Raw genomic sequence first — 26569 nt, forward strand, 5'->3', positions numbered from 1 at the left:
ATGGCTGGTTAGGAGTGGTCAGGTCTGAACATTTGTCCACTTGTCTAAGTGATTGAAGGGAATAGATGTGCTTTGCTCTTTCTAGAAGGGTGTGTGGAGAAGGAGGATTCATGTTCTCTCTTGCAGGATCAATACAGTATTGATCAATATCAATACGAAGCCATACAGCTCTGGTTAATGAATTTTTAATTCACCAGGTTAAAATCCTATTATCTTTGATGTGTTTTAAAGCACAATAGCAATTATGAAGGTTGTAGGCACTATAAAGAACAACAGTATGAGTACTAGTAAAACCATAATAGAGCTATGGTTATTATGGATGGGATACTCTTAGAAATTCAGCGAACAGGAAAAAAGATTGTGAAATAGCAACAGTAAATTGTTCAGAAAATATTGTACAGCCAAAGATGATGACCGATAGAACAGGAGAATCAGATATTAAAGGAACACAGAAAAATGTTAGCACTATTTCAAACTCCTCAAAACATTTCTAACAAGAGAAGAAATAGGCCAGGTCATTTTATAGGTGAAAATATAATCAAGTGCTTCTTTGGTTCCTCAGATATATACAGACAGGTACCGATTTGGTCCATGGATAGTGGATTTTTGACACTTATAAAGGAAAAACTCACAAAATACTAAAAGATGCAAGAGGAAAAAAGCATTTGCAACCACAAAAATCGTACTGATAGAATACTGGAAAAAAGGAAATTATTATTTTGTCAAATAGTACTAGAATAAAAGATGAGATCTAAAGAATGATTCATGCACAACTGTTAAGTCCTATTTTTTATATATAAACTGGAATCTTCTTTTAACTTTTCCATTTCATCTTTCCTTCTCTGCAAGTCCCCACATTACCTTTAGCCTAAAGCTCTACTCTTTTCAAACAGACGGGTCCAATACCCGGAAAGGGTTGCTGGAAAAACTAACAACCCCTCCGGAAGAGTCTAGGCACGCAGAAACACCTGAATGTAGGCTTTTCAAGTACAGAAATGACCAAACTATTGCCTACAGCTCTTTATCCCCTGTACCCCTCAACGTCACAGCCAATTTTCTGGTGAAGACCTAGTTCTCAACCCCTACATAATCTTTAGGGGGTAGGATGTGCAGCTGTGCAAGACCAGGGAAAATTCTGAAGCAAGACAGTTCTCATAGTATTTAAGCATCTTTTTTGGCTTTGAACAAAACTCTCCTCCTGCTTGAGGAAGATATTGTCTTTAAAATGACACAAAAATGTTTTGGAGGTAGTGTGGAGACTGATTTTCTGTCAAAATTGTACATTGTTGCTACTGAGATTGAAATTTTATGTTATTGCTGCTGAGATTTTACTGTATGATTAAAGCATTAGGGCAAGTGGAGATCTGGGTAAGTGTCAAAGTAGTACTTAAATGATACTGAATCCATTTAACATGAATATAAATTAAAGCCTTCAATGAAAGATATTGCTCTTATGCCTATAACACTGAGCTGAAAGTCCAAGTAACAAATAGCTAATTACCAATAGTATAGCAATTTTTGTGTTTTAATGCAATCAAATACCACTTTCAAACATCACACATATTTCAACTAACCTGTATGTGCTCCAGTTCAGTTTATCTCAGCATATGGCGTGTTCTCACCACACGCCATAGATTTCCAAATCTAACTCTGATTAATAGGATATGTCAAATAACTGTTGAAGAAAATCCAGCTTCAGAAAGTAAGGCTGATTAATACACTGATTTATATATTAGCTTCTAAACGTTGACTTTTTTTTTTTCTATTATTTGAAGTTTTAGTAAGATCAGGGATATCAACAACCTTTACTCAAATAAAGGCATTGTGAAACCTAAATTGAATCTAACTTCAAGAGCAATAAGGCAACAAAACAATCCTTTGTTCTTATAATGTTTTGTCACATTTATTTTGTATTATAAAAATGATCTGCAAAAGTTAAAGTGTCCATAAAAAAAATATATATACATTTTCCCAGCAATTATTTTTCTAAAATGTTTAAAATATAATCCGTAGCAAAAGAGAAATCCAAACTGTTTAACTTCCCTCATACCTTTGGTAAATGACAGGATGTAGTAGTAGGTACAGATGACAAATCGCATTTTTATTTGATGATGGGCACTTTCAGAAACCTTGGAGTAGAACGAGTTTTTATGTAGCTGAAACAACTGACAGAGTGGTTACAGATTCGTAAGTGCTAATCATTCTTACAAAGGAGGAAAGAGCATTTTTTAAAGGCAAACTTTCAAATCCTATTAAAATGTTAAAAGATGTTTCCTTATTACTTTACATGGTTTTCTACTTAAAGGATTGAAAAGTTGGCAAGTGTGCAGAAGGACTTAGAAGACTAAGTCTTTGGAAAAGGAGGGTGATGCTTTCTCTCCATAAATCAAAGTGCTTTTGATCATTCAGCATGAAAAAAGGAAAGCATAAATGGAGAATTACTCCCTAAACATCAAGAATAACACAAAGACATATAACTATCTTGTGAAATTAGTTAGGCCACTGCCACTGGAATCCCTTCCCATGACATTTCAAATGAAACTAGAATTTCATGAAGGACAAATAAATTGCTTGAATGAACTGCTTTGTGGAGTTAGTACACTTACTTGACCATGGACATAATTTAAATTATTTGGGAGATAGATAACTACAGGCTTTTGAAAATTACAGTAAGCATTAAAACCTTTAAAAAATCTAGTTATGTATATATTTGCAGGCTCTTCTATACCCCAGTAACATTTGTTGTTTTGCAATAATCTTTACCTTCATCTCAAGGGTATTCAATGGTTTCTCAATATCCTGAAACAGCTTTTGAGTACTGACAGCTACAATGCAGTAAGATCACTTTATATATATATGTTTGTCAGATTTCCTTCCTTTCCTTTATGATGCATGTATTATTGTTTTTTGAAGGCTGGAACAAATTAAGTGCATACATTTGCAAGAATCTCAGTTTTCTGTCCCTGTGTTTCATGGCATTGTGTTTTTTGGTACAGCATTGCTGCTTGTGGAAAAAGCTAGGATTTGGGGTCTAGCGTTTACGTGTTTTTCAGTATTTTTAGCTATCTTTAAGGTACAATGCTAATAAAGCAATTTCTTCTACCAGACTCCTACCTGTCAGTTGAACTGATTTCAGCCAGACAAACCCTGAGCTATGCTTACCCGCTAATTACAGCTGTCAGACATCATGCCCTGTTATCCGCCATGTTCATTCTCTCTAGATTAAAGGACAAGGAACAGTGAGTACATGTTTCAGTTTGAAGGGGCAGTGAGCAGGAGATAAGGGCCAAGTCTAACAGTGATATTACTTAACTCCTTTTGGATTAAATAGGAAAAAAAAAAAAAAGACTTTTTAAAAGAGTATAGTTGCAATGATAGTAGTTACTAGTGCAGTGTAAGGAAAGTATTTTATCATTCGCTCAAAACACAAACATAGGTTTAAGAGAAACCAGTCCAGTGGAAAAGAAAAACTATATTAAGACAAATAAAACAAAGGTATGACACAAGCAGAGCACTTTGCAATATTATCTAATAAAATCTATCTATATTTTAATTAGGAAAAGATAATTGCATACTTTTTTCTGTGCCACACCCAGGACACTTTGCACTTCTGTCTCGGTGTCTTCATCTTCTTTTTCTCCTTCTATTGCTAAAGAAACCACCAGGAAATATGAAAAAATCTACAGGCATAGACTTTTGGAATTAGTCTAATATTAACCCAGAATTGTAGCTTATTGAAAAATTGTATTAAAATGAGAAAATAAGAAGTAATCTGTAAATAGCATATTCAAAAAGCATACAACAGATTTAAAGCTAATTGTATTAGCACTTTGATCTACAACAGTGAAAACCTGTCTTTCAGTTCACTGTCTGGGGACATAATAACTATGGAGAAAAATACTTACACATTTTCTTCGAAAACTCTGTTGGATCTAAGCTGGGATTGTCAACAACATTAGAAAGTGACAGCAACTCCTTGGCTTGTACGGAGTTGTAACAAAGCCAGCTGATTCTGTGTTACTGCTCAGCATTGCTCATGCATTTATACTACTCAAATGATGGGAAAGCAAAAATACTGTTTATAGACAATTAAATGAAACAGAATATTGACAGAATCATCACAGATGACAAAAGGGGAACATTTAATCAACGGACATTCCCCCCCTAAGATTTATTCCAGGATTTTACTATTGATTCAATTTTGAGTACTTTGCTAATGATTCTGTTTGGTAATTGTTTTTTTTTTTTTCATCTAATATTGTTACATTTTCCAGGATTTACTATAAGAAATGTCATTTAATATCAGTAACATTTTTATTTATTGCAATAAAGTCAAAATACGCAGAATTGTATGGTAATACAGAAAATACTATGTTTATGCAATAATCTTCATGAAACAGCTTTAATAACTTGTTAAAACTTAGAGAAGATCTTTTGAGGGCATAAACGCTTTATTCCAGTCATGTCATAGGATTTATACTTCCAGATTCAACCTTACTTACAAATTACTTTTTACATTCAGTATTGATTCCTCTTTCTCTTGGGTACTACATACTCTGAGAGTGTTTTTATTCTCTTGCTTGTCCATCTTTCATTTCCACATTTGTATGCACTCAGAGTATTAACAAGAAGTCTCAATGAGCAAAGTGTTTAAGTTCTCACCGAGTCTACTCCTTCCTTGCTGTTTCCCAGAGGATAAGCGTTCCACTTTCAATGTTGTTTCCCATTCGCTGCGCATATTACTGCTCTGACTTATCTGACTTAAATGCATTACTGCTATGTTTCTTTCATGCTTTCATGATTTACTGATTTTATTATTTGATAATACGCAATCAAAAGATAAGGCCACAAAATTTTACATGTCAAATACTTTGGTATCGCAGATTAGTCAAGGTATCTTCATCACATTTCACAACTAATTGCAATGCATACTCTGTATTTTGGGGCACTAAAAGATTTTAGAACCTGCCTCATAAATATGTTCTAGATATTTGGCAACTGTGTGCTCGATTTTAGAATTAGGAGGAGAGTGAGGCAAAATCTCACTCAACAGCCTTCACAAAGGTTGGACTCTTATGTACTCATTTGTTTTGAACTCAGACTACTACTATATCTGTGTTTTCCCTATTCATCCAAGAAGATCCCCTTAGATGAAGCATTTCTAAGTAAACATTGGAACTAGCTTTGGAATAATAATAATAAAAAAGAAGTAAACATGTCTAACAATAAACATTTATTTTTAAAAATAATTATAGTTTGGAAACTTATTTTTCTCCTGAATTAATAAAAGCTTTCTAATGTCTAGATTTTTTTATAGTGCACTAAGGATATAACAAACCTGACTACTTAAGCTTTGCTGTTAAAGGTCCCACTGGGATTTCTAGAACTATCACAACTGAATTTGTGACTTAAAATGATGCCCCAAATGATGTGCCTTGGCTACAATACAGAAATCTGTATAAGCTGTTTTCATGTTAAATATCTATTTGGAAGCACACTATGAAGCCAAATCAAACCTCAGTTATATCACCTTACAATAATGCCTCCAAATACTTTGGTAAATATGCAAATGAGACACTAATTTTTAGTGTTAGCTAGCCTTCTGTGCTGACACGTTATTATCCCAAAAGATTTTCCTTGAAGGAGTAAAGTCTGTATCCTGGCCTAAATTTAGACAATCAAATCTTAAAATCTTTGATTTATACTTTCCTAATTTCCATACAGTCCTGCTTACATCTTCAGGTTAAAGAAATTTTCTTAAAATGTGACAAGATTTATAAACTATTTTCATTATGAAGGTGCTTATTAAAGTTTATTTAATAGGCAACTTATTACGTAGGGTTTTTTTAACCCTCACAAAAAGATTTGAAAGACTTACTCTATAACATTATTTTTTTTTTTCCTCCAATTTTCAAAAAATGCAGACCTACAGTACTTACCCAGACTCACTGAAACTGAAAACTAAGTGTGTACTGCAGGATTGGCCCCCTATTAAAAAAGCCCAAGACACATGGTGCTGAGATTAACAAAACAAAGTAAAGCAGCTATGACTTGGCACAAAGTTTGACAAGCTGCAGAAAAGCAAATGTTTAAATAACTGAAGTGGTACTGATTTTCTATTCACAACCTTTTCTCTTCTAAACAGTATCATATTCTTTTCCAGCACATTTAGATTGCAAGTCAAGCTGTGTTTTATTTTTTATTATAATAAACCCAGTCAGTTTACTGTAACAAAGACATACTAGTGGTGATCAGTGTGAAAGCCAGTACGAAATCAGGCTAGGAAAAAAAAAAAAGTCAAACGGTAAAATAAAGGACCAGCCGTCTGGAAAGTTCCTGGATCATGTAAAAAGAAAATAAAAGGCAGTGTTCTTATGAGACTAATGCAGAATACAAAAATATTTTAAGACAAAACTCTGTATGCCTATGACATTTGTACACAGCAGCAGCAAATCCTTTCAAATAATGTTGTATTTATTAAATATTTTCCAAGTCCTCCTAAAACAAAATAGTAGCTTTTTTTATAAAAATATTTCCAGTAGCATTGTTTACATCTGTTCCTCTCAAAATACAGTAAAAATAAAATAAAACTGTAAAGTACTTTTGCTATATTTTTTCACACACAAACCAACTTCCCTACTTATAAAATAAGTTTATTCAATCTGTAAGTTACTAAAAGGGTTTTGCATGCTTTATTAAATTTGCAATAAATGATGGTTTACAAAAAATAGTAAGTATCTTACCAGAGTTTTAACTAATGATCTCTCATTTTCAAGTTCTGCCTTCATTTGTTCTTAAATTTCAATCAACTAAAAACATAAACGTGTAAGAATCAATGTTGGATTTCATACTACAAACAGGCATAGTTCTCTAAAAATCCTTTCTAAATGCAGTCTCCCTGATGACTACATGTGGACACACACATATTTTTGTATTAAAACTCGTAACAGACAGACATTTTCACTTATAGTTAGATACTTTTATAAGGGGTTTAATGTCACAAGGGTCACACATCTAAAGTTCTTTTGACATAAAGCGTGATGTCTCAGAAAGTAGGAAGATGATGAAAACATTAGAAACGGAGACTTCATTGACTTAAACTCTCAGAAAATTGGATATTTGTGGAAACCTGTTACAGTCAAACAGCAGTGGCAGTTTGGAACTGCAGGGGCAATTCCACCATTCTCCTTTAAATTTGTAGAAAGATCAGCAGATGTCTGTATCATCTGCAGCAAGTTCTAATGTATGCTCATGAGACAAACATTGTCAGGTAAATTACACATCTAGTCTCATTGAGGACAAAGGATTGTGCCTAGAGAGCAATTTAAGCAGAATTCTTCAGGAATTCTTCAGAGGTTCCAAAATCAAACTCCCTTAAACAGTTACATTGCAAAGCTTCCTTGGCTCTGCTGGGTTTGAGCTGCCTGAGACTTCTGTCAGAGCTACTGTCACTTGGGACTTGGAAGTTAAACATCTATATTTCTCAGTGTCACCAGGAGCAGAGTTTGTTACTTACCGTATTTGCATTTAGAACATATTTAAAACTAGACAATGTTGAGTACAACACTGGCATTCATTTTCTTTCATAAAAATGGAGAAACGCTCCCCTTTGGCATAATAACCTAGAAGCTAGAATGCTCAGCCACAAATCAGGGCAGCCGACATTGTATGCTGCTGGGAGTTTTATGGGGCTTGATTACAATATCCCAAGTCATGGAAAAGTAGCCTAACTACCCTTCTATGATGAGAATAAGCCACCAGTCCTGTTCAAGCTGTGCCATTGGACACAAAGAATATGAAATTCATGAGACTAGATACAGAATACTCATGCACGAGCTTGACGACATACCATAGCTGTGACTGCATGAGAAAGGGACAACCTTGTGTTTTGACTTGCTAGATCATTTATGCATTTTACATTAGACTATGAATTACAAGAAGACAATAAACAAAACAGCCCCACCCCCCAATAAAACCCAAGCAAAAATACGCAGCAAAAATCTCAAGAAAGAACAAATCTGTAGAAAAGTCCCTTTCTCTATACTGAATATCCTAACACGTAGCCTAGAGATTATGGCTCTTCTGTGCTTGTTCTCTCTGTATCCAGCTTTAAAGGGAATATTTTCCCAACAGAACACAGTGTAAACTAGCAGTTTAGTCATTGGTACATGGAGCTATGGGTTAAAAGGTCCTCAAGCTCACCAGTGACCAGAACCCTAAGCAAGTGCTCCAGTCCTTATGGAAAACTCAGTCCTTGCCATCTCTTATGATGCTTTGAGATAAACTAGAGAGGCAAGTGCCCACAGTTAGCGCACAGCTTGGTTGCCTGGCCACAGGAGGAAGATCCAGACTCCAAGTCCCACTTAAAAGAAATAATTCAGTCATTTCTAGTAAGTCCAGGATAAGAGGCAGTGCTTCCAACTTGTTTCATCACCACCTATTACTGACTGTGTCTGCTCTGAATCCTGTTTTTTAAGTGTTAACTTTTCCTTATACAGCATATGTTGGATACTGGTGTCTGTATCAACTTTGTGAACTCCATTTCTGGAGTGAAATGTCCAACTGCTGGGCACTAGAGCAGTGTGTGCCTTCATGGTCAGCTCCTCTTTTTAAAGATCAAAGCTTTTTAACCAAAGGAGAACTTATGCACATTCTAGCTATGGAGAGAACGTCTTTCAATGGGGTATGCAAAGGACGGGGTCAGGGGGGAATCACAAACAAATGTGGTTAATCTTTTAGAACTGTAGTTTTTCTTTCAGGAATGGAAATATAATTATATTCATTATCAGAATTATAATGGGAAGAGAAGGACTCTCCAAAGACTTCTCACAGCACTTCAGCTTTACAATTTAGCTCACTGGCCAGGCAACAACTGTGAAGGTCTACCTGTCCAGGTAGCTGTACTGGAGGCAGTTTGGGAGGAAGGTGTGTGATCCATTTTTACACAAATGTAGTGTTTCCATAACATGTGAGAGGCATATGGAAAAGAGTTCCTGTGCTGCTGATTAAATCCACAGACTGAGGTCATATCTATGGGAAGATACTAGACATAAAACAATGTCCTCCATCGAATGGAGATGAAGGTGAGGAAAGGAAAATATAGAGTAAGTTTCAGGAAAAATTTCCTGTGAGTGAAAGGATGAAAAATATGTACTATTAAAGATATTATTTGGACTTTGCCAATGAACTAAGAAGAAACATTCAGTATAGGAATAGATGACTGGCCCTTACTTTCCAGCATAATGAGACTTCAAACCCAAGTGGGATTCCTGAGCACTGTCAGACCTAGAAAAAGATAAAAACTAACAGAAGACACATCTCTTTTTTGATAGACTACTGCATTAGACAGACCAATTAATTTTCCACTTCTGATTTTGGATTTCTTGTACAGAATCCTAATGAACGTACTCTTTCAATGCTCTTGCAAAGATAAGTAGTTATCACTATTTTCAGAATGGGAAACTTGGTCATAGAAGAGAGATTCATCTAAGGTCACAAGGAAAGGTAATGAAAGGGTTGATTTTAGAAATCCAGTGCCTCAGTTCTCACAAAAATATCATAGAATCATAGAATCGTCCAGGTTGGAAGAGACCCTTGGGATCATCGAGTCCAACCATCTACCCTACACTACAAAGTTCTCCCCTATATCATATCCCCCAACACCACATCTAAACGTCTCTTAAACACATCCAGGGATGGTGACTCAACCACCTCCCTGGGCAGCCTATTCCAATGCCCGACCACTCTTTCTGTGAAAAATTCTTTCCTAATGTTCAGTCTAAACCTACCCTGTTGGAGCTTGAAGCCATTCCCTCTTGTTCTGTCATTAGTTACCTGTGCGAAGAGACCAGCACCAACCTCTCTACAGTGTCCTTTCAAGTAGTTGTAGAGAGTGATGAGGTCTCCCCTCAGCCTCCTCTTCCTCATACTAAACAGTCCCAGCTCCTTCAACCGTTCTTCATAAGATTTATTCTCCAGGCCATTCACCAGCTTTGTTGCCCTCCTCTGCACTTGCTCCAGCTCCTCGATATCTCTCTTGTATTGAGGTGCCCAAAACTGGACACAATACTCGAGGTGTGGCCTCACCAGTGCTGAATACAGGGGCACAATCACCTCCCTACTTCTGCTGGTCACGCTATTTCTAATACAAGCCAGGATGCCGTTGGCTTTCTTGGCCACCTGGGCACACTGCAGGCTCATATTCAGCCGCTTGTCAATTAGAACCCCAAATATATTTTTTTTAAGATATGAATTTGCATGAGAATTTAGTAATCATGGAATTAGCACATAAAAGTATCATGATTTCCCTTGTATTTCACCACAAAGAAGTGAGTTATCTACAAAACACTTTAGAAATGTTTCACAGAAGGAATGTTTGTTATAGGAAAAAGTTCTGTGTCTATTTCTTAAGAATGAGAACTATACACTGTAAAAAAAAGTAATTTGAGAACTATCACAAGACAGGAAGCCCACCGGAAAGATATCCAGATGTTATACTAGGAAAACACTGACAGCTGTCAACTTTTTATTGAGATTGGTTATTAATGAAAGTTTTTTAAAAAAGATTACTTTTATATCTTGTTCAGCTATTGTTTTGCTCAGATAGAATATCAAGAATAATTCATATATACTAACGGCTCTATCCAGGAATAGTTGAATATTTAACAAGTCACAGGTTAAAAAAATAACCATTTTCTTTTTTTGAGATTACTAGCTCTTCCGCTATACAAATCTTCTTTCCCTGCCTTCAAAAGCTTACTGAATGTGTTACTTCTTTTATTAAAGTATTCAATCCTTTTACTGTAGTTTATTGAGGTTCAGAATTTTCACAGTGTTTTAACAACATTACAAAATACGGCAGGATGAGAAAAAAAATCATGATATTCGTTAGAGGAATACCAATTCATTATTACTCTACAGTGAATAATACTACCATAAACCAAAATGCAACATAATTCATGTTAAAGTCAGGTTTCTAACATTATTTGAGCTATACACTGCCAATAGCCCAAGTTCATTACTGTTCTGCCAAGTGTAGCTTAAAAAACTAAAAAATTACAGTACCTTTTGAACAGCTGGCTCATCAGCATCCATTTTTGATCACATTTTTTGAGCTTGCTTATCTGAAAACAAGAGCGGAAAGAGAAAACCCATGAAATTACATGCCTACGTTAATGTATTCAGAATGTTTGCTTCAGGTCAGTCTCTAAACCCAGCGAAAAGCACGGGGGATGAGAGTCCTGGCAGAACTGTGACCTTCACCACCGCCCTTGACATTCACAGCCTTCTTCCTGCTGTTCAGCCGGCTGGTCAGATAGAGATGAAGAAGTAAGTTCAAGAGCCAAGTGTGACTGAGTGCCCACAGCTTTTCATTAATACTAATTCTGGACATCCTTGCTGTTAGTCACAGCCAATACAAAGTGTTTTAGCAGGTGGTTCTTTATTGCTCATACAAAACTAGCAAAAGATAAGAAGCACCATTGAATCAGATGATAAACGGGAATCAGGAATATTGTCTGTGGCAAATTCATCTTGCCTCTACTAAAGGTGATACTGGGTCTAATCTACACAAACATAACAAAGCTAAACAGCCAAATTCTACTCTATTGCCATACTTTCTAGTCCTCCATTAAATATTTCGCTTTGGCAATATACAAGAAGTGACCTGTAGGTAAAGACTGTACATTGTACTTCTCAGGAAAAAAAACTTCTTTTAAGAACTGTAATAAAGCACAGGTATCAAAAGCAGCGACAGCTTATTTGATAGAAACCGATTCTCTTAGAAACTTCCACAGAAACACAAAACTAATTGTATGAAGAAATGCACGTTCAAATATTTTGCAGAAGCTCAAAAACTACTCTAGAGAGGGAGTAGGTTTTAATACAGTTATCTTAAGATAAAACAGTAGACCATCACTTAAAAATATAACTATCTACATATGACACTTTTCTTTTTCAGTAACTTTACAGCACGCATCTGCCACAAAATATGAACTCCAGCCACATTGCTAGGCAATATTAGAAGTCTCAAAAGCTACAACAAATATTCCTTTGTCATAAATTAAAAATATGTAAATATATGCATTAAAATTAGAATAAATATGTATGAATTTCCCTACAAATACATAGAAAATTAGCATTCAATACCAGAAAAAGACAGCAGTCCAGAAAAAAGTCACCCTCCTTCTGAAGCTTGTTAACAATTAATTCCAACTTTAGTAACATTTCTTACATGCTGCATTTAAACCAATCATTTTGATCTTACATCAGTTGAAAGTTTTACCTAAGACATATTTTTCTTTTTTCAGAGCGCTTCAGAGCATTTTTTAGACGAGAAATCTCATTGTGCAGTTCAAAAACCTCTTCTTTGAAATCCTCATTCTCTTTTTCAAGTATTTTTTTTTCATGGTTATCATCCTGAAAGAGAACCTGAAAGATTGCGATGCCTTGAATTTATAAGTAAGGAATCAGGGATTTAAATATGCTGCACTGGTGTAATATTATACAACACAGTATCATATAATTTCTGAATTCTATTACAGAGTCATAATATGAATAGAAAAAAAGTGGAGCCTCTAAATAGGTCCCCGCTAGAAGAAAGGCTGCAGTACATTATATACAAAGACCATAACACATGGGGACATTTTATTGACAGGAATAATGCATATCATACTGTTTGTGTGCCCTCATCATTCAGGTCAATTTATTATGGAGGCTGTGTCCAGGAAGGCAGCTGGGGCCTATCCACCCACACTTCCCCCCGTGTTTCTGAAGTGCTGTCCGTAACTAGGCAGGCAGGAGGGACTGTGGACAGGCAACACCAGGGGGTTGCAAAGTGCATGGCTAAGGAGGGGGGCTTGTTGCCTTTGTGCCATTCCTCAGTGACAGTGCTGCCAGTGTCATGAGGAGCACATCACATGTCAAAGCAGTGAAGTTTTCAGGCTGGGAGCCGCATGGAGTCCATCAGGCCTTCTGATATCAACACAGTTGGTTTTCTACTTGGTGTCGGAGCCACCCAGAGGCAATTCATATTCTGAACATTAACATGGCTTTGCATGCCTGTCACACATAGACCGTGCAGGGGTTTAATGCTATTGAAGACTACGGTTTAAATCTCTATGCAAACAGTGATTACCTTGTAAGAAGGTTCCAGGATAACATGCAACAAAAGACTTTAAAGTTATAGTTTTAGTAAAGCAAACTCATTTACATTTTTATTATGCGTGTCCTTTGTTTAAATCTTGCCACGTCCATTATGGAAAAGACTTCTTATGCAACTGAAGCTTATTGGGACAGCTACTCTTTTTTTCTTGTTGGTTTCAAAGCTATTGAAAACATCTGAATATATTGTCTTATGGCTGTCTAGATTTTACTGCCACATATTTCTTTTAAAATTATAGAAAAGCTTTCAGAGCTGGCACAGATCTTTATAGTAATACCAGAATATTAACTAACTCCTGAAACCATTTAAAATATTAACACAAAAGAGAAGACTCGGACAGCAGTTGCTTTGCCTGCTAAACAAAATGTAGGATATTATTTGCTTTCGTTGGTAAAAATATGAACGCTTTTTAAAAAATTCTTCAAAATACTTCAAAATAAAAATGTTAAAGACCTTTAAAACTAAAATTCCAAAGTTTTCAAATGGCATATAAACTTAAACTATAATGTAATGATGGATAAAATTTAGTCCATAACTATTCGTTTTTCCTCAGAAAAGACATTTTTGACCTCCAATTTACCAGAATAAATTATCAATGTACATAAAGTTTTGGCCACAGAGTTTTTACTGATTTTACTAAGGAATCATGGAAATAAAATGCCAAGTGCTTTGGAAAGTAATTCATAGGAGTTTGTGGTTCCCCTTCCTTTACTGAAGAAACAGTAGAAATTTACATAAAGAACAAGTATGATTAACAAAAATGTTACTTTTAACAATGTACTTTTAAAATAAGATGTAATTTTAAAATAAATTCTAATGATATACTTCAACAGTATTTCATTTTAAACAGTCTGTATGCAGTAACAGATTTTAAATTAAACTTCTGAGATAATTATTAGAGTGCATGTTTTTATTGAAAACTTCTACCCAGTCCTGTAGACAGAGAAGTGCACTCTAGGGAAGACAGCAGCCTTAAGCAAACAGCACATGCAGTATTTAAGTAATTAGCTTACACTCTGCTCTGGCAGTGGTCAACTCTAAACCACTGCAAAGCAAACTTAGAATTTCAAAAGACCTTTTAAGTAACTGCTACAGCTCTTAATAGGCTTAAGTATTTGTTCCTTTGCTCTGGCTGTATTTGAGCATCAACAGCTGATGCTCCAAAGAAGAACCTTTCCATAAAATAAACGGAAAGATTTTAATCAATCCTGTGACTAAGTTTTAAATGGTATCTCAAATATATGTGTAACCATAATCTTTTACTGTTTTAAGGCTCGGATATAAAAAGTACACAACACGTTTTCTTCACAAACTTGTACTTTCCACATGACTCAGATAACCTTTAGCTCTAGCTCCACCATCTGCTAAATCCAAGAACTGCAAGTAATTAACTATTCAGTCTCCTGCTGCAATGAGGACACTCATTAGCAAAATGAACAAAGGGACAATTTTCTGTAGCTACAGTCATCTGTTACACTTTGAGTGGCAGGTTTTGTAGCAATGTTCTCTCTACCATCTGCCCACAGCGGTAGCGTTTGGCTTGTTTAAACTAGGGAACTTTTAAGTCATAAGAAAAAAGGGCTAGAGGTTGGAAGGCGATTATAACACAGTTTATAACGGAGGCTTCAGTATTTCTCACCTTTTCTGTTTTATGGCCTTTGTTCTAACAGTTTCATTACTTTAAGTAAAATTATGCATATTTTAGCCTTAATAAATTCTACTATATATTTGCTAAGGTTAAGTATTATAGACTCTTATGATTACTTTTCTAATAATACTAAACAGATATGGATACATAACTTTGGAATATAAAAAAGTTTATCTACATTCATCCACCTATACTCATAGCATTCCAGCCAAATAGGTAAAGGTGAGAGACTATAGCTATTTATTATGCAGTTGAGAAACACCTATTTCTCTTTGGTATCTTTCCATATTTAATATACACTCATTACAATCAACTGGCCTTTTGAATAACAGCTATGACTTTTGCACTCTTATTGCAAAGAAATACGATGCAAATTACTGATGCTCTCCTATGACATCAAAGAAGAAAATATTTGAGCATATTCTAGCTAAAATCATAAACTGAAGTTGTTACTGTTGTTGATTTATTGGGAATTTGCCCTCTCAAAAAATCTGTCATCCAAATTATTATGTATCTGTCAATTTCTAAGATCTACTTTAGGTATTTAAAATCTGCATTACGTACACAAGAGGGTGCAATTGTACAAGCTGTCATGAAAATCTCTCATTTACAAATATACCAGTTTTGAGTTGCAACAGTTATCATTTTGATATTTATTTATATTTACTCTTATTATCCAGAATATGTTACATTCACATGTTTATCATTTTAATTCTTTCACAGTTTATATCTGTACATTTCAAAGGAATGTAGTTTAAGGTTGAACACAGGGACCTCTAGTATGGCCACTGGTTGAATACAAGCCTTTATGTTTCAGTCAGTCAACTCTGTTATTACGCTCATATCTTCAACTTAGCTAATGCATACATTCTATAAGGGTCTTGAAGACTTCAGGAGATCAAGATGCCATCATTCCTTTGGCAATATGCTCTAACCAGCAATCATTCTCATAGCAGTTTCATCTTGTAGCCACTGTGTTTGATTTTGCCACCTGTGGATGTCTTTTATATATAGCAAAATGAGACGCCAGCCAAGAAGGGACTGACAAGTTGTTACTGGCCCAAATAGCCCCATTTGCCTTTTCAAGGCATGGCAGAGCTGGACAAATGATTAAAGACAGCATAGTTTTGGAGGAAAGTACGCATTTCATTGCAAACTCATTGACAGAGGAAAACAGTGAACATTTCCTGTTTCTGTTTTGTTTAAATGCAGATTTCCTGGAGAAGAAGCTGGTGATGACAAACTTTTGCTGTATGGATCAGCTAAAATGGCATAGATACTGAAGTACTCTGTGAAGCACGGCCTAAGGTGAAGGGTTAGCCAGCCAATTTGACACTAATTGTTTATTCCAACCAGCCTTCTCTACTTTCCCCTTTTTCATCCGTTCAGAAACATGTCTGAGACAAAGATCAATTAGAGAATTTTTGGGAACAGTTGCCAGAATACTTCTTGTTACCTGGAGAGAGATTGAAGTTTTCATGTACCTCTTAAGAGAATGCTGTATAGATCCCAAATCCCAGGAAAATATCCCTAAGTCCTCTCCTTGGCAAGGTATTCAGATTATGTAATCAAGTAAGCTCAAACTATTCAATAAACAAATTTAAGCTGAGTTTGTCAACTTAGAGCATTTTCTCCAGCTGCCAAAAATGTTTTGACTTTTTCTTGTTCACTTCCCTAACTGTGCAGACTAGGACTAGTACTCACAAGATTCCAGAGATCAAATATCTCCTTCAACTTATCTAACCATTGAAGAATTATATCAACCCTTTTAAAAATTGTTGTAAATTATGAGTCTGTGTTCAGTTGCCAATGTACTCCAACACCCCCCTCCCTTTTTTTTTTTTTAGTAGATACTGAATTCTTTAAGATAGCTCCCCGTTCTGTAGGTAGGGGCTGCATTCCTTGCTTCTAAAGGTATAACTGATTGTTTGTTTCAATGGACCCAGTGCACAACAGGTTGCTACAACATCCATATGCTGTTATTACTTACATATCACCCTGTGTTGCCTACAAGTTTAATCAGCAGTGTTTTAATTTAATTCCAGGTCACCAATGAACAATGTGGAACACTTATTAATTAATACAGAACTTTACTAAACAAGCAAACAAGCAAGCAAGACCTATACAATGTTAATTCCTCATTTACAGGTGTTTTTTTTAAATCCTTCATTGTTGAACAGGAGTTTTGCCCCCAAAAAATGTCTTTATCTGGTTCATAAATTATGCAAAGTGCAGGACCTGGACAGCAACCAATCTTACCAGAGCTAAAAGGACAAATGGCAACAGTAGATACTTACCCTACAAGTTCCACAGTTTATGTAAGTAATGTAACTTTGACTGAAGTTCTTGAACTGAAGCAGAAACTTCACGACTGTGCCTCCTGGTTTCACCCTGTAGGCCTCATCCGTGTGTGCCTACCTGTACCTGAGGTCTGAATCTAAAGACTTTTAGGAGCTTTCCACCCCTTAGTGGAAGATCACAAAACTGAATTTTAAGGCAAGACTTCTCTTACCACAGCATATTGAATACTGTATTTTAAACAGTGCTACTAATTTTAATAAAAGGTTTAACATCTAATTTCCAGTGGAAGTTACAAATGTTTCTTTACAAGCTGCTTTCTGATCCAGCTAGGTATTCTAAAAGTACTTCCCCCAACTCCAAACTTTTGAAAGATAGTGAGGAGGTGATTCTGTACCTCTAGAATTCCACAGCCTACTGTGATAATGACAACCCTTGCTCACATCCAGCCTCCTTGTCATTTGGAGAAGAAATTTGAGCCATAAAGAATGCAATGACAGCCTCTTAGTATATTCACATGGGAGTCTGGATTGCAGGCTCCATTCAGAGAACATTTAAATATACATAATTTCATAAAATCAAACAGCCTCACTGGGGCTGCAAAAGAGAAGTGAAGCAAAAGAGAAGTAAGCCATAACACCGTTGACTGTTGTAGCTAACACTGTTGCAAGAAGGAATTACTATCACTTCCTTCCGAGCACGGGAATGACTGACCTGGCTTAACGATCCAGTTCTAGAACAGGTTGCATAGCTATGAATTCCAACTGGGGAGAGATACTTAGTCTCCTCAGAGGGTACATTGTAGAGCCCATATTTCTCCTTTACAGGCCATACTGTCTACCTTAGGTGGCTGCCAGCAGAATTAGATGGCATTTTCAGACCTCATTAGTACAATACTTCTCAATGATGCATAGAAAACAGAGGTGAAAAAGCAATCCAGTATTAGGCTTAGCTAGAACCTCTTTAGAGCCTGATATTGCTTTTTTATCAGCCTAAAGTATATGTGAAGTTTTGAAAAAGTGTTACACATTTCTTACATTTCAGTGACCTGCAGATGAGTATGGTAAATTGGGTAGGAGAAGGACATGTTTATGTTATAGAAGGGACATGAAGATGATGTATGGACATACGAGACTGAATTATGTTTCCCATTTGAAGACTACAGACTGAATAAATAGGACAGGTCTTAGCCATTATAACTAGCTATTTATACTGGTGTTTGGGTGGGGGAAAAGATTCATAATTCTCATGTCTATTAATGGTTGTACCCAAGTAGCTGTCATACTCCATGAACTGCTACTGCAGGAGTTAAGAAAAATCAAACATGAGGGATTTTGTATTTTATTTTTATATTTTAAATGAAGTTATGTCTTCATTGCATACTTGAAATGCCAATTTAAATTATTACCACCACAATTCTGAAGAAAAAAAAAAAGAAAATATTTATTTTAGAAGTTATTTAGAGACAGTAGAAACAAAGAGAAACATGAGAAGATGTAATGTAAGTACTTCTACTTACAACAAGTAAGTAGCAGTAGAACAGAGGTGGACTTTTCTGTGACTGATGCATGAACAGCATGGAGTTCATGCATGGAGTAAGAATAGCACTGAGAGCAATATTTTATAAAAGTTTTATAAAACTTTTTGAGTTGATTTTTTGAGATGTTTTTTGTTAAGTTTTTACAAAAATATTTTATTTAAAAAATTTATTTTATTTCATTAAAAATATTGATCAAAAAAGGTAGCACAACCAGCTCTTGTTCATACTATCACTGATATAAATGTGTGACATTAATAGAGTCCTATAAATTATTTTCATCAAAATCCTTACAATAGCACAGGACAATCCCAAACAGCATTCTAGTGCTTTCCCAATCTAATGTTTCCTATAAGAATAATGGCCCTACAAATACACTTCGTTGAATATGTTTGAAGATTTTCACACTTGGACAATGAGTTTATGATCTTTTACAAAAACTTACCATCTTAGTCCTTTCTTTTTTTGGTATTCCTGCACTTTTCTCTCCAGATCTTCAATTATGACCTCTTCTTCGTGTAGTTTGTTACAAAAAAGATTCAAAAGTTTTCCTGGTGAACATGTGTCTTCTCCATTTATGTTGTAATGCTTCTGCTACAAGAAAAGATTCTTCAGTGAGACTCTGGCATAAACCCCATAACCCTTTTTGAAAGCTACAGAATATTTTTTGCAATTTGAACACATCACAATGCATATTTTACATTCAAGAGTTCTGTTCTAGTGTTGAAAATACAATTTTACTGTATTTTACTGTTGAAAATACAATTTTACTGTAAAAAGTGTGTTATATCTAATACATAATCTATAATACTAGAGAATTCAAACCAAAAAGAAAAAGGAAATTTGGAAAAAATTTGCATACCCTATATATTTTAAAATCTTCAAATAAGGTACTTAAAACATGTAAGAAATAAAATAAGGAGAAAATACAGCATAATTACAGAATAAGCAAAATAAACTATTAGAATGTTAACTTTGATTACTGCCATTTATTTGTGTATCTTGATTGCATGAGCAAAGTGTTTAAATTGCATTAAAGATAAAAAAAAAAAAAAGAGCACCTACAATGGATGGCTTACTTCTTATGTAGTCAAAAAATAAAAATAAGACTTTGGAAGAAAAACAACACATGCAGCGTCCCATTATACAGAAATGTCTCTGCAAGGTGGTGTACTGCCAACAGCTGGCCACCAGGAAACACTAAGCTCAAAAATGTACTTAAGCTCTTCCTTCAGGAGTATCTAGATATCTAGTTTAAGTTATTTTCCAATGTCAGGTGATTAAATATTGGTCAACTTCTTTAAAATATTGATATTAGCAGAAATTACTATTTCTTGTTTAATACATTAACATTTGTGGCACTCACTGAGGAAGTGAAAGAAATAAGTTTCAATTATTTCTTCAGCCATAGTGGAGTCAAGCTCAGTTCTCCTTTCTCAGAGCACCCCACCTACAAAGCTATATGTATGCCTGGGATGGGGCGAATCTACCTGGTTGCTGAAGCTGGACCAGAAGAATCCAAGAGTAATGCAACATCTTCCAAAGAGAAAGCAAAACAAAGGGAACCTGAGATCACAATCCCCTGGTGAGAACACAGCTACCATACACTCCATGGAATTCATATGCATTTTTTACCATGGAGTGATTACATGACCTGGATTTGGGAAAGTAAACTTTTCACACACAAAATTAAGTTTGCATTATTCTAGATGGTCTGTGCTGCAGCACTTGGTTGCATGTAGACACTCATATTTCAGCTAGTCACACTTTGTTTTGAAATTTAAGTTCTATACCTCATAATTTGGATCCTTTTTACTGTTCCAATTGCATCCTGAAATCTGTTAATAAGAAAGTTTGTGGGACAGTCCCTAGAGGGCAGTAGAAAGCCACCTGGAGTGCCCGCGATTGCTCGTCATTGTCTATTCGGTAGCCCGAGTTCAATTACCAAATTTATCAAGACATTTTCATTTTTTATTGAACCAAACAGCATTTAATGTGATTACTATGTTTCTTCCCCCTAACAGACCCCATGACAGACAGCAAGTTCCCTCCATTTGCTGTGAATTAAAGCATGCTCATCCCTTCATTTGATTTGACTACCCTCAATAACACAGAAAAGTAAGCACTGACTGCGTATTTGGGTCTAACCCTACACTTCAATTGTTTTTCACTAGTCAAGAAATTAAAAAATCTGCAATTTTTGTTTTCTTCCACTGTTCTCTACTAACATACCTCATTCATGTTGTAGTTACTACAATGTTACTCATCTAAAACTATACTCAAGTATTCTAAACTGTGTAAGGGGGGAAAATAATGTAAAAACAACTATATTTTCGTGTAAATTATTTTGTTTCTATTTAGTATAGTTTAAATGCTTAGTCTTCATGAAAAATTCAAATACACCCTTCTGCAGGATTTGAAGTCCAAAGCCATTCTCTGTAATTGTTTTATGACATACAAATACTCAGACCAGGAGTCTACTACCACATTAACAATTAAAACCCACCCCTCTGAGACCAGCCAGGGCATCACAACTCTTTTTCGTAGCTTTGTCAAATTTGAGCCTCTTTCTGCAATTCGATTTGTAACAAATTACTGAGAACTTTGATGTGCAATAAGAGGACACAAGCAATTACAAAATCAAACCAACTTTTACATATCCTTCTTTGTAATTTAAGAAAATTAAATGTTAGCCAAGCTCTTGAATTTGAAAAAAATACTAAGCTCATGTTCCTTTTCTATCACTTTTTTTTTGCACCAATTTTTTTCATTTTTGCTTTTTTTAAAATATCCATATCAGAAGCTTGAAACTGAGGCTTTATGCATATTTCTCCCTTATAGTGAGCGCTCACTAATTGCAACATGATTGCCTAGGAGTGAGGAGTGTTAATGCTGGCACAGGCTGTAATTTACTACCTAAAGATCATTGACTATATATTTTCAAAGAAATAAACAGGGAAAGAACTGTAAATAATTTACACACACATGAAGTGTGCTACGCTTCCTGCCTATGAAAATATTGTTACAAAGTATTTTACTACAAAAAATCACGTAACAGTTTAAGAAGTTGTCCTAGACATGGTTGTTAATATGCCGAGTACAATGTAATCTGTTCTACTAATTGCAAATTTGCAAAAGATACTTTAAGACAGCCACTTTAAAATCTATATTAGCACCCTTCCTTATGTATTTTCAGTAGTTCCGTGGATTACTTTTGATTAAGTAAAATATTGTATCAATCTGCACAAAGAGGGTATATGAATGAGAGAGCTGGTATATAGTTAAGATTAACATATAAATGAACAAGAATTTTTCTCTCTATCTGTTTATGAAAAAAATCAAGATCTATCAGTTTATCATTTATGTATTTACAAAGATTTGAAGCCTGTTCTTCAATTTTTTCTTCATATTGGGCTTGAATGATGCTTTTGTAGATGAATAAATTTCACTGGAGAGAATGAATGAGCTAAAAATAAAATAATAAAAAAGATAAAAATCTTAGTATTATTTATTTTTATATACAAAGTAAGCTAGTCAAAATAAAAGTATGACTACTCCATTACTCTGTTCAAGATGCTGATGGCTAGATTAAGTCACCTAAACACAAGCATCTAATGCGTTTTTATGCCCTATGGTATCCTCTCTGGCCCACAGCAGTCACTTGGGCATGGGTATCTACACCTGTCAGAGCTCACAGCTTCACATCCATGCTTTGGACATCTTAGGCTGTCAGCAGGAGTTTCCATCTGCAGAGTAAAACACCTAAATTTAGTATGTAAGAACTAGGTAAGTTTCTGTTACAGGCAATGAAGTCAATGGAACTTGACTCCTTTGCTCATGCACACGTGGTTTAGTGTCAGAAGAATTGAGGTATGAAAGACGTCTTATGCGGGGCTGGCAGACAGGACACGGGGCCAAAGGAAACCCATCCCTTGCTGAAACCGGAGACAGGGCCCAAGTAGCATATTTTTAGGCATCTCCACTGACTACAAAGACAGATCTGCACTGACTATATGGGAAGTTCAGATGCTCTGCTCAGATAAAGATACTCCCATGAGACACTCAAATGCAGGTTTCTTAATCCGTGAGATGATTCTCACACCAAATAACTAATTTGACAGTTAAGTAAAGTCTTGGGGAGTCTTCTATAATAAAAATAGGAAATATCGCACCATAATACTGTCTAATGAAATTAAAAATTATATGAAGAAAATTGTGATTACTTCAGCAGAACAAAACATAAATTATAAAAATGTGCCAAAATGAATATATACTGCCGTGTCAGAGGTATCAATGACATCTTTGTGATGTTTGTTGTAAGCACTACTCCACTGTATCACTCCCACAGATGATAAAAATTTAAAACCGACATTAAGAAAACTGTAACTCATTAAATGGAAGATCTGAATATACAATATTAAGCATATATTTCAGTAGTCCCAGGCAAGGACAGCATAATGAGAACTGACCCTCAATATAAATATACTTTGCATCCAGATATGCAGGATGTTCTCTGTCACCTCCCCCCCAGCCCCCCAGTACTGCATATATTAAACATATTTGGATTCAATATTTGACAGGCAGAGAATATTTATGCAGAAAAGATATTTAGCTTTCTCAAAAAATAACTATTTTAGGAACAGGCAAGTATCTGCCAGATGATAACTAGTCAGATTTTGCAAAGGAAACCCCCACAAGTATCAAGACATATCAAAATGTAAGCCCAGGAAGTGGTCAAGACTTGTTTATAAATTCTAATTCAATACTCTGTAAAGCATTTTATGGTAAAAAGAATAAAAATATTTTCATTTTAGCAAGAAGTGACAGAGGAAGCATTAAAGGAAATGCATTCTGCTTGCCACTGGCTCAGATGAGCAAAATACTCTGAAGTCTTTCAGAGATGTGAGGCAGAATGAGATATTGCTTCTAAAAGTAGCACCAAAAGCATTTGATTTTATTTCTTATCTATATAAGATATATACACCATCTGAGATCTAAAAAGAAAAGTTGGGGTTTTTTTTGTAGGAAATCAACCTTTTGGAGCACATAATGATTCTATATCCTGAAGTACCTTCCTTTATAATTTCTTACACAGTGAAAGGACAGATAGAAACACCTCATTTTGATGGAATGGATCTCCCTCTGCAGGTCTCTAGAGGCACAATCTTCCACCACAAACTGCTAAAGCATTTATGTTAAGCAGACTGGATTGTGCCTCCTTAGGGAATGCACCCTCCCTCCCATGTCTAAGTATTAAATTTCAGTAGACGCTGTTTAAGATACACATATAATTGTGCAAGAGTAGATAATATGATTCTTTCTTATTTGCTTTTGTATATGCTATGTGCAAAGCAAAAGCATTGCACTACTTTATTTAATCTCCTTAATCAGATACATATAAGGTCTCCTTAGCCATACTCGTAACTGATATCAACGGAACTGACAGCCCCACATTTATTTCCGGACTCTTAGCCACTATTAGACTGGTTTAAGCCTTCAGAAATTTCACTTAAGTTTATCTTTTTCGTACATTAAACAATGTTAATCCCTTCATAATTTTCTCTGACTCAGATAGTCAAGTAATTCAGTCTCGATTCATCTATTGTATATTATGCAATTTTGAAAACGGAAATGTATATAATGTAACTGGTAACATAGGTATATGAAGACAGAAAAAAAGCCAAAACAGATTCATTAAGAATTACACAAAACAGAGATGATAGTGACAAAAGTACATGTTCTATAGCATGAGGAAGACTTGTTATGATACTTTCCCAATTTACCTTGATTAAAGCTTGCGTAGCAATAGCTAGCTCTTATAATTCTGGTATTTCTTTGATATCTGTTGCATAGCATGATCTGTACTGTAATATCCTATTTTTAAGTAATTTGAAATGCAAGGCCTGCAAACACAGACAGAATTGAAAAAACACTTGAAATATTACAGTATTTGCATTAATCAAGTTAATAAATCTCCTGTTAATAATGGAAATTCAGAGGCAAAGTACCTATAAATTTTTTATCATTTCACTCGCTTGACTTTCTTAAGATAGAGGGGTGTTTAACAGAGTGTAATAAACACATTAACAGTTTGTTTCTATACTTGTTTCACGAAGACAAGTGTTTTTAATCAAAATAACAATTAAAAAGTTAAACAACACTAACATTATGCTAAAGAACATAAAAGAAAATGCTAAAGATCAGAATGTATTCTGTCAGTAAACAGATTATTTTCAGTGTTCTCTACAGAAATGTATTAGACCAGAAGTCCTGGACTGTAGATTTAGTTAGGAGCTGGATTTTCTGTCTCATTGATAAACACACTGATAAAGACACAACATTGTTACTTTTTTTAATAGAAAATTTGAACATTGGATTGTTAAAAACATAATATTTTGACATTGACAAAATTCCTTTCTGTTAGAAATGGGTGGTGTCAGAAAATTCTTGGCCAGATCTACCTAATTTACAGTCATCACAACTCAGTAAAGTTGGTTTAAATTTTTAACAGCATTCAACCAGAGGTGTTCTGAAGACCTCTGGAGATTTTGCGAGCATTCAGATATATTCCAAGCACTATTACTTATCAAAGTGTTAACGATCATAGTGCTGTATTATCATTTCCAAACAGTTCTGCACCATAGGACAGGAGATGTAAAGCTTCTTACTGAAGCAGCTGTGATCTCAGCTGTAAGGTTACACTGCGAGATGCACAGCACCGCCAAAAAGTCAGAATTACTTTGGGCTGCGTTAACTTTAATTTAGTGCACAAATAGATTACTTTCAATAGAAAGTACAAGTAGATTCTTCCAAAACAGAAGAGAGAAGGGTATACAAGATACAGTCTTATCCCCATCAGCCCCAGGAGTGGCAGCAAAATACAGGGAACGTTGTTAAACAGGTATGACAGATATTTAGGTGAAAGCTCAAAGTACAATGGCTCCAGGAGCATTACCAACAGCAAAATTTCGGACCTGTGCGGTTTCTTCGTCTAAAGTACCGTGAAACGGAGTCCCGTTAGCAACATCTAGTGTCACTCAAGACCGATTGGGAACCGCCCTCGGCTCCTGCAGTTGTCAAAACAGGCGAGATCTCCACAGAAACCAACTGCACCCACACAACCGAGGGCTCGGGCCGCAACCCGCCAGGTTAGGCCCCGGTCCCCGCCGCGCCTCAGCACCCCGCCACCGCCCCTCACCGGCGCTGGGGTTCCGGCTCCTCCAGGCGGCACGGCAGCGCCCGCAGCCCCAGCGGAGGTCCCGGGGCTGGCGGGGCGCTGAGGGCCGGCCGGGCCCTCCCTCCGCCCCAGCCGCTGCGGGACGCCGCCAGCGGAGCCATGGCAACCGGGACCCGACTTCCGGCAGGAAGTGACGCGTGACGCCGGGTTCCGTGGCGGCGTTGGGGCCTGGTCCGGTGGCGGCTCCGCTGCCTCCCCCGCCGACCCGATCCGGCCTCCGTTGCCGCTGCTGCCGCCAGGTGCCGAGCAGCCTCCCCCCGCCTCGGGAGCAAACCTTCCGGGGCTGGTTCGCCCTGGAAAACCGCCCCCAGGGGAGCAGGTTCGTCCAGCTCGAGCGGCCCATCGCCCGGGAGTCGGAAGGCTCTTCGTTCATCTCTCCTGTTCGCTGCGGTCCTGGTTTAAGCCCCGCTAGCGGGGCAGCGAGGACCACGCAGCCGCTCGCTCAGTCTCCCGCCGGTGGGGTGAGGGAGAGAATCGAAAAAGTGCGGAAAAACTGGTGGGTTGAGATAAAGGCAGTTTAGGTAAAGCAAAAGCCGTGCATGCAAGCAAAGGAAAACAAGGAATTAATTCACTACTTCCCATGGACAGGCAGGTGCTCAGCCATCTCCAGGAAAACGGGGCTCCATCATGCATAACGGTTACTTGAGAAGACAAATGCCATCACTCTGAACGTTGCCCCCTTCCTTC

The 26569-nt window shown here is 36.3% G+C and overlaps 1 protein-coding gene across 1 annotated transcript in view; it reads right to left on the minus strand.

The window, feature by feature from the left end:
- C12H10orf67 (chromosome 12 C10orf67 homolog) overlaps window positions 1-25983 on the minus strand; it is a 33165-nt gene extending 7182 nt beyond the window's left edge. Inside the window, 12 exon segments of the mRNA XM_074157625.1 lie at window positions 3576-3649; window positions 6744-6809; window positions 11065-11125; window positions 12287-12429; window positions 19091-19107; window positions 19110-19254; window positions 21152-21179; window positions 21181-21215; window positions 21950-22111; window positions 24429-24496; window positions 24499-24548; window positions 25850-25983. Coding sequence (XP_074013726.1) covers window positions 6795-6809; window positions 11065-11125; window positions 12287-12429; window positions 19091-19107; window positions 19110-19254; window positions 21152-21179; window positions 21181-21215; window positions 21950-22111; window positions 24429-24496; window positions 24499-24548; window positions 25850-25983 — 858 coding nt within the window. The 3' untranslated portion in view covers window positions 3576-3649; window positions 6744-6794.
- Between the last annotated feature and the right edge of the window lie 586 nt (window positions 25984-26569).

The sequence above is a fragment of the Numenius arquata genome, chromosome 12, assembly GCF_964106895.1.
Source record: "Numenius arquata chromosome 12, bNumArq3.hap1.1, whole genome shotgun sequence".
Lineage (NCBI taxonomy): Eukaryota > Metazoa > Chordata > Aves > Charadriiformes > Scolopacidae > Numenius > Numenius arquata.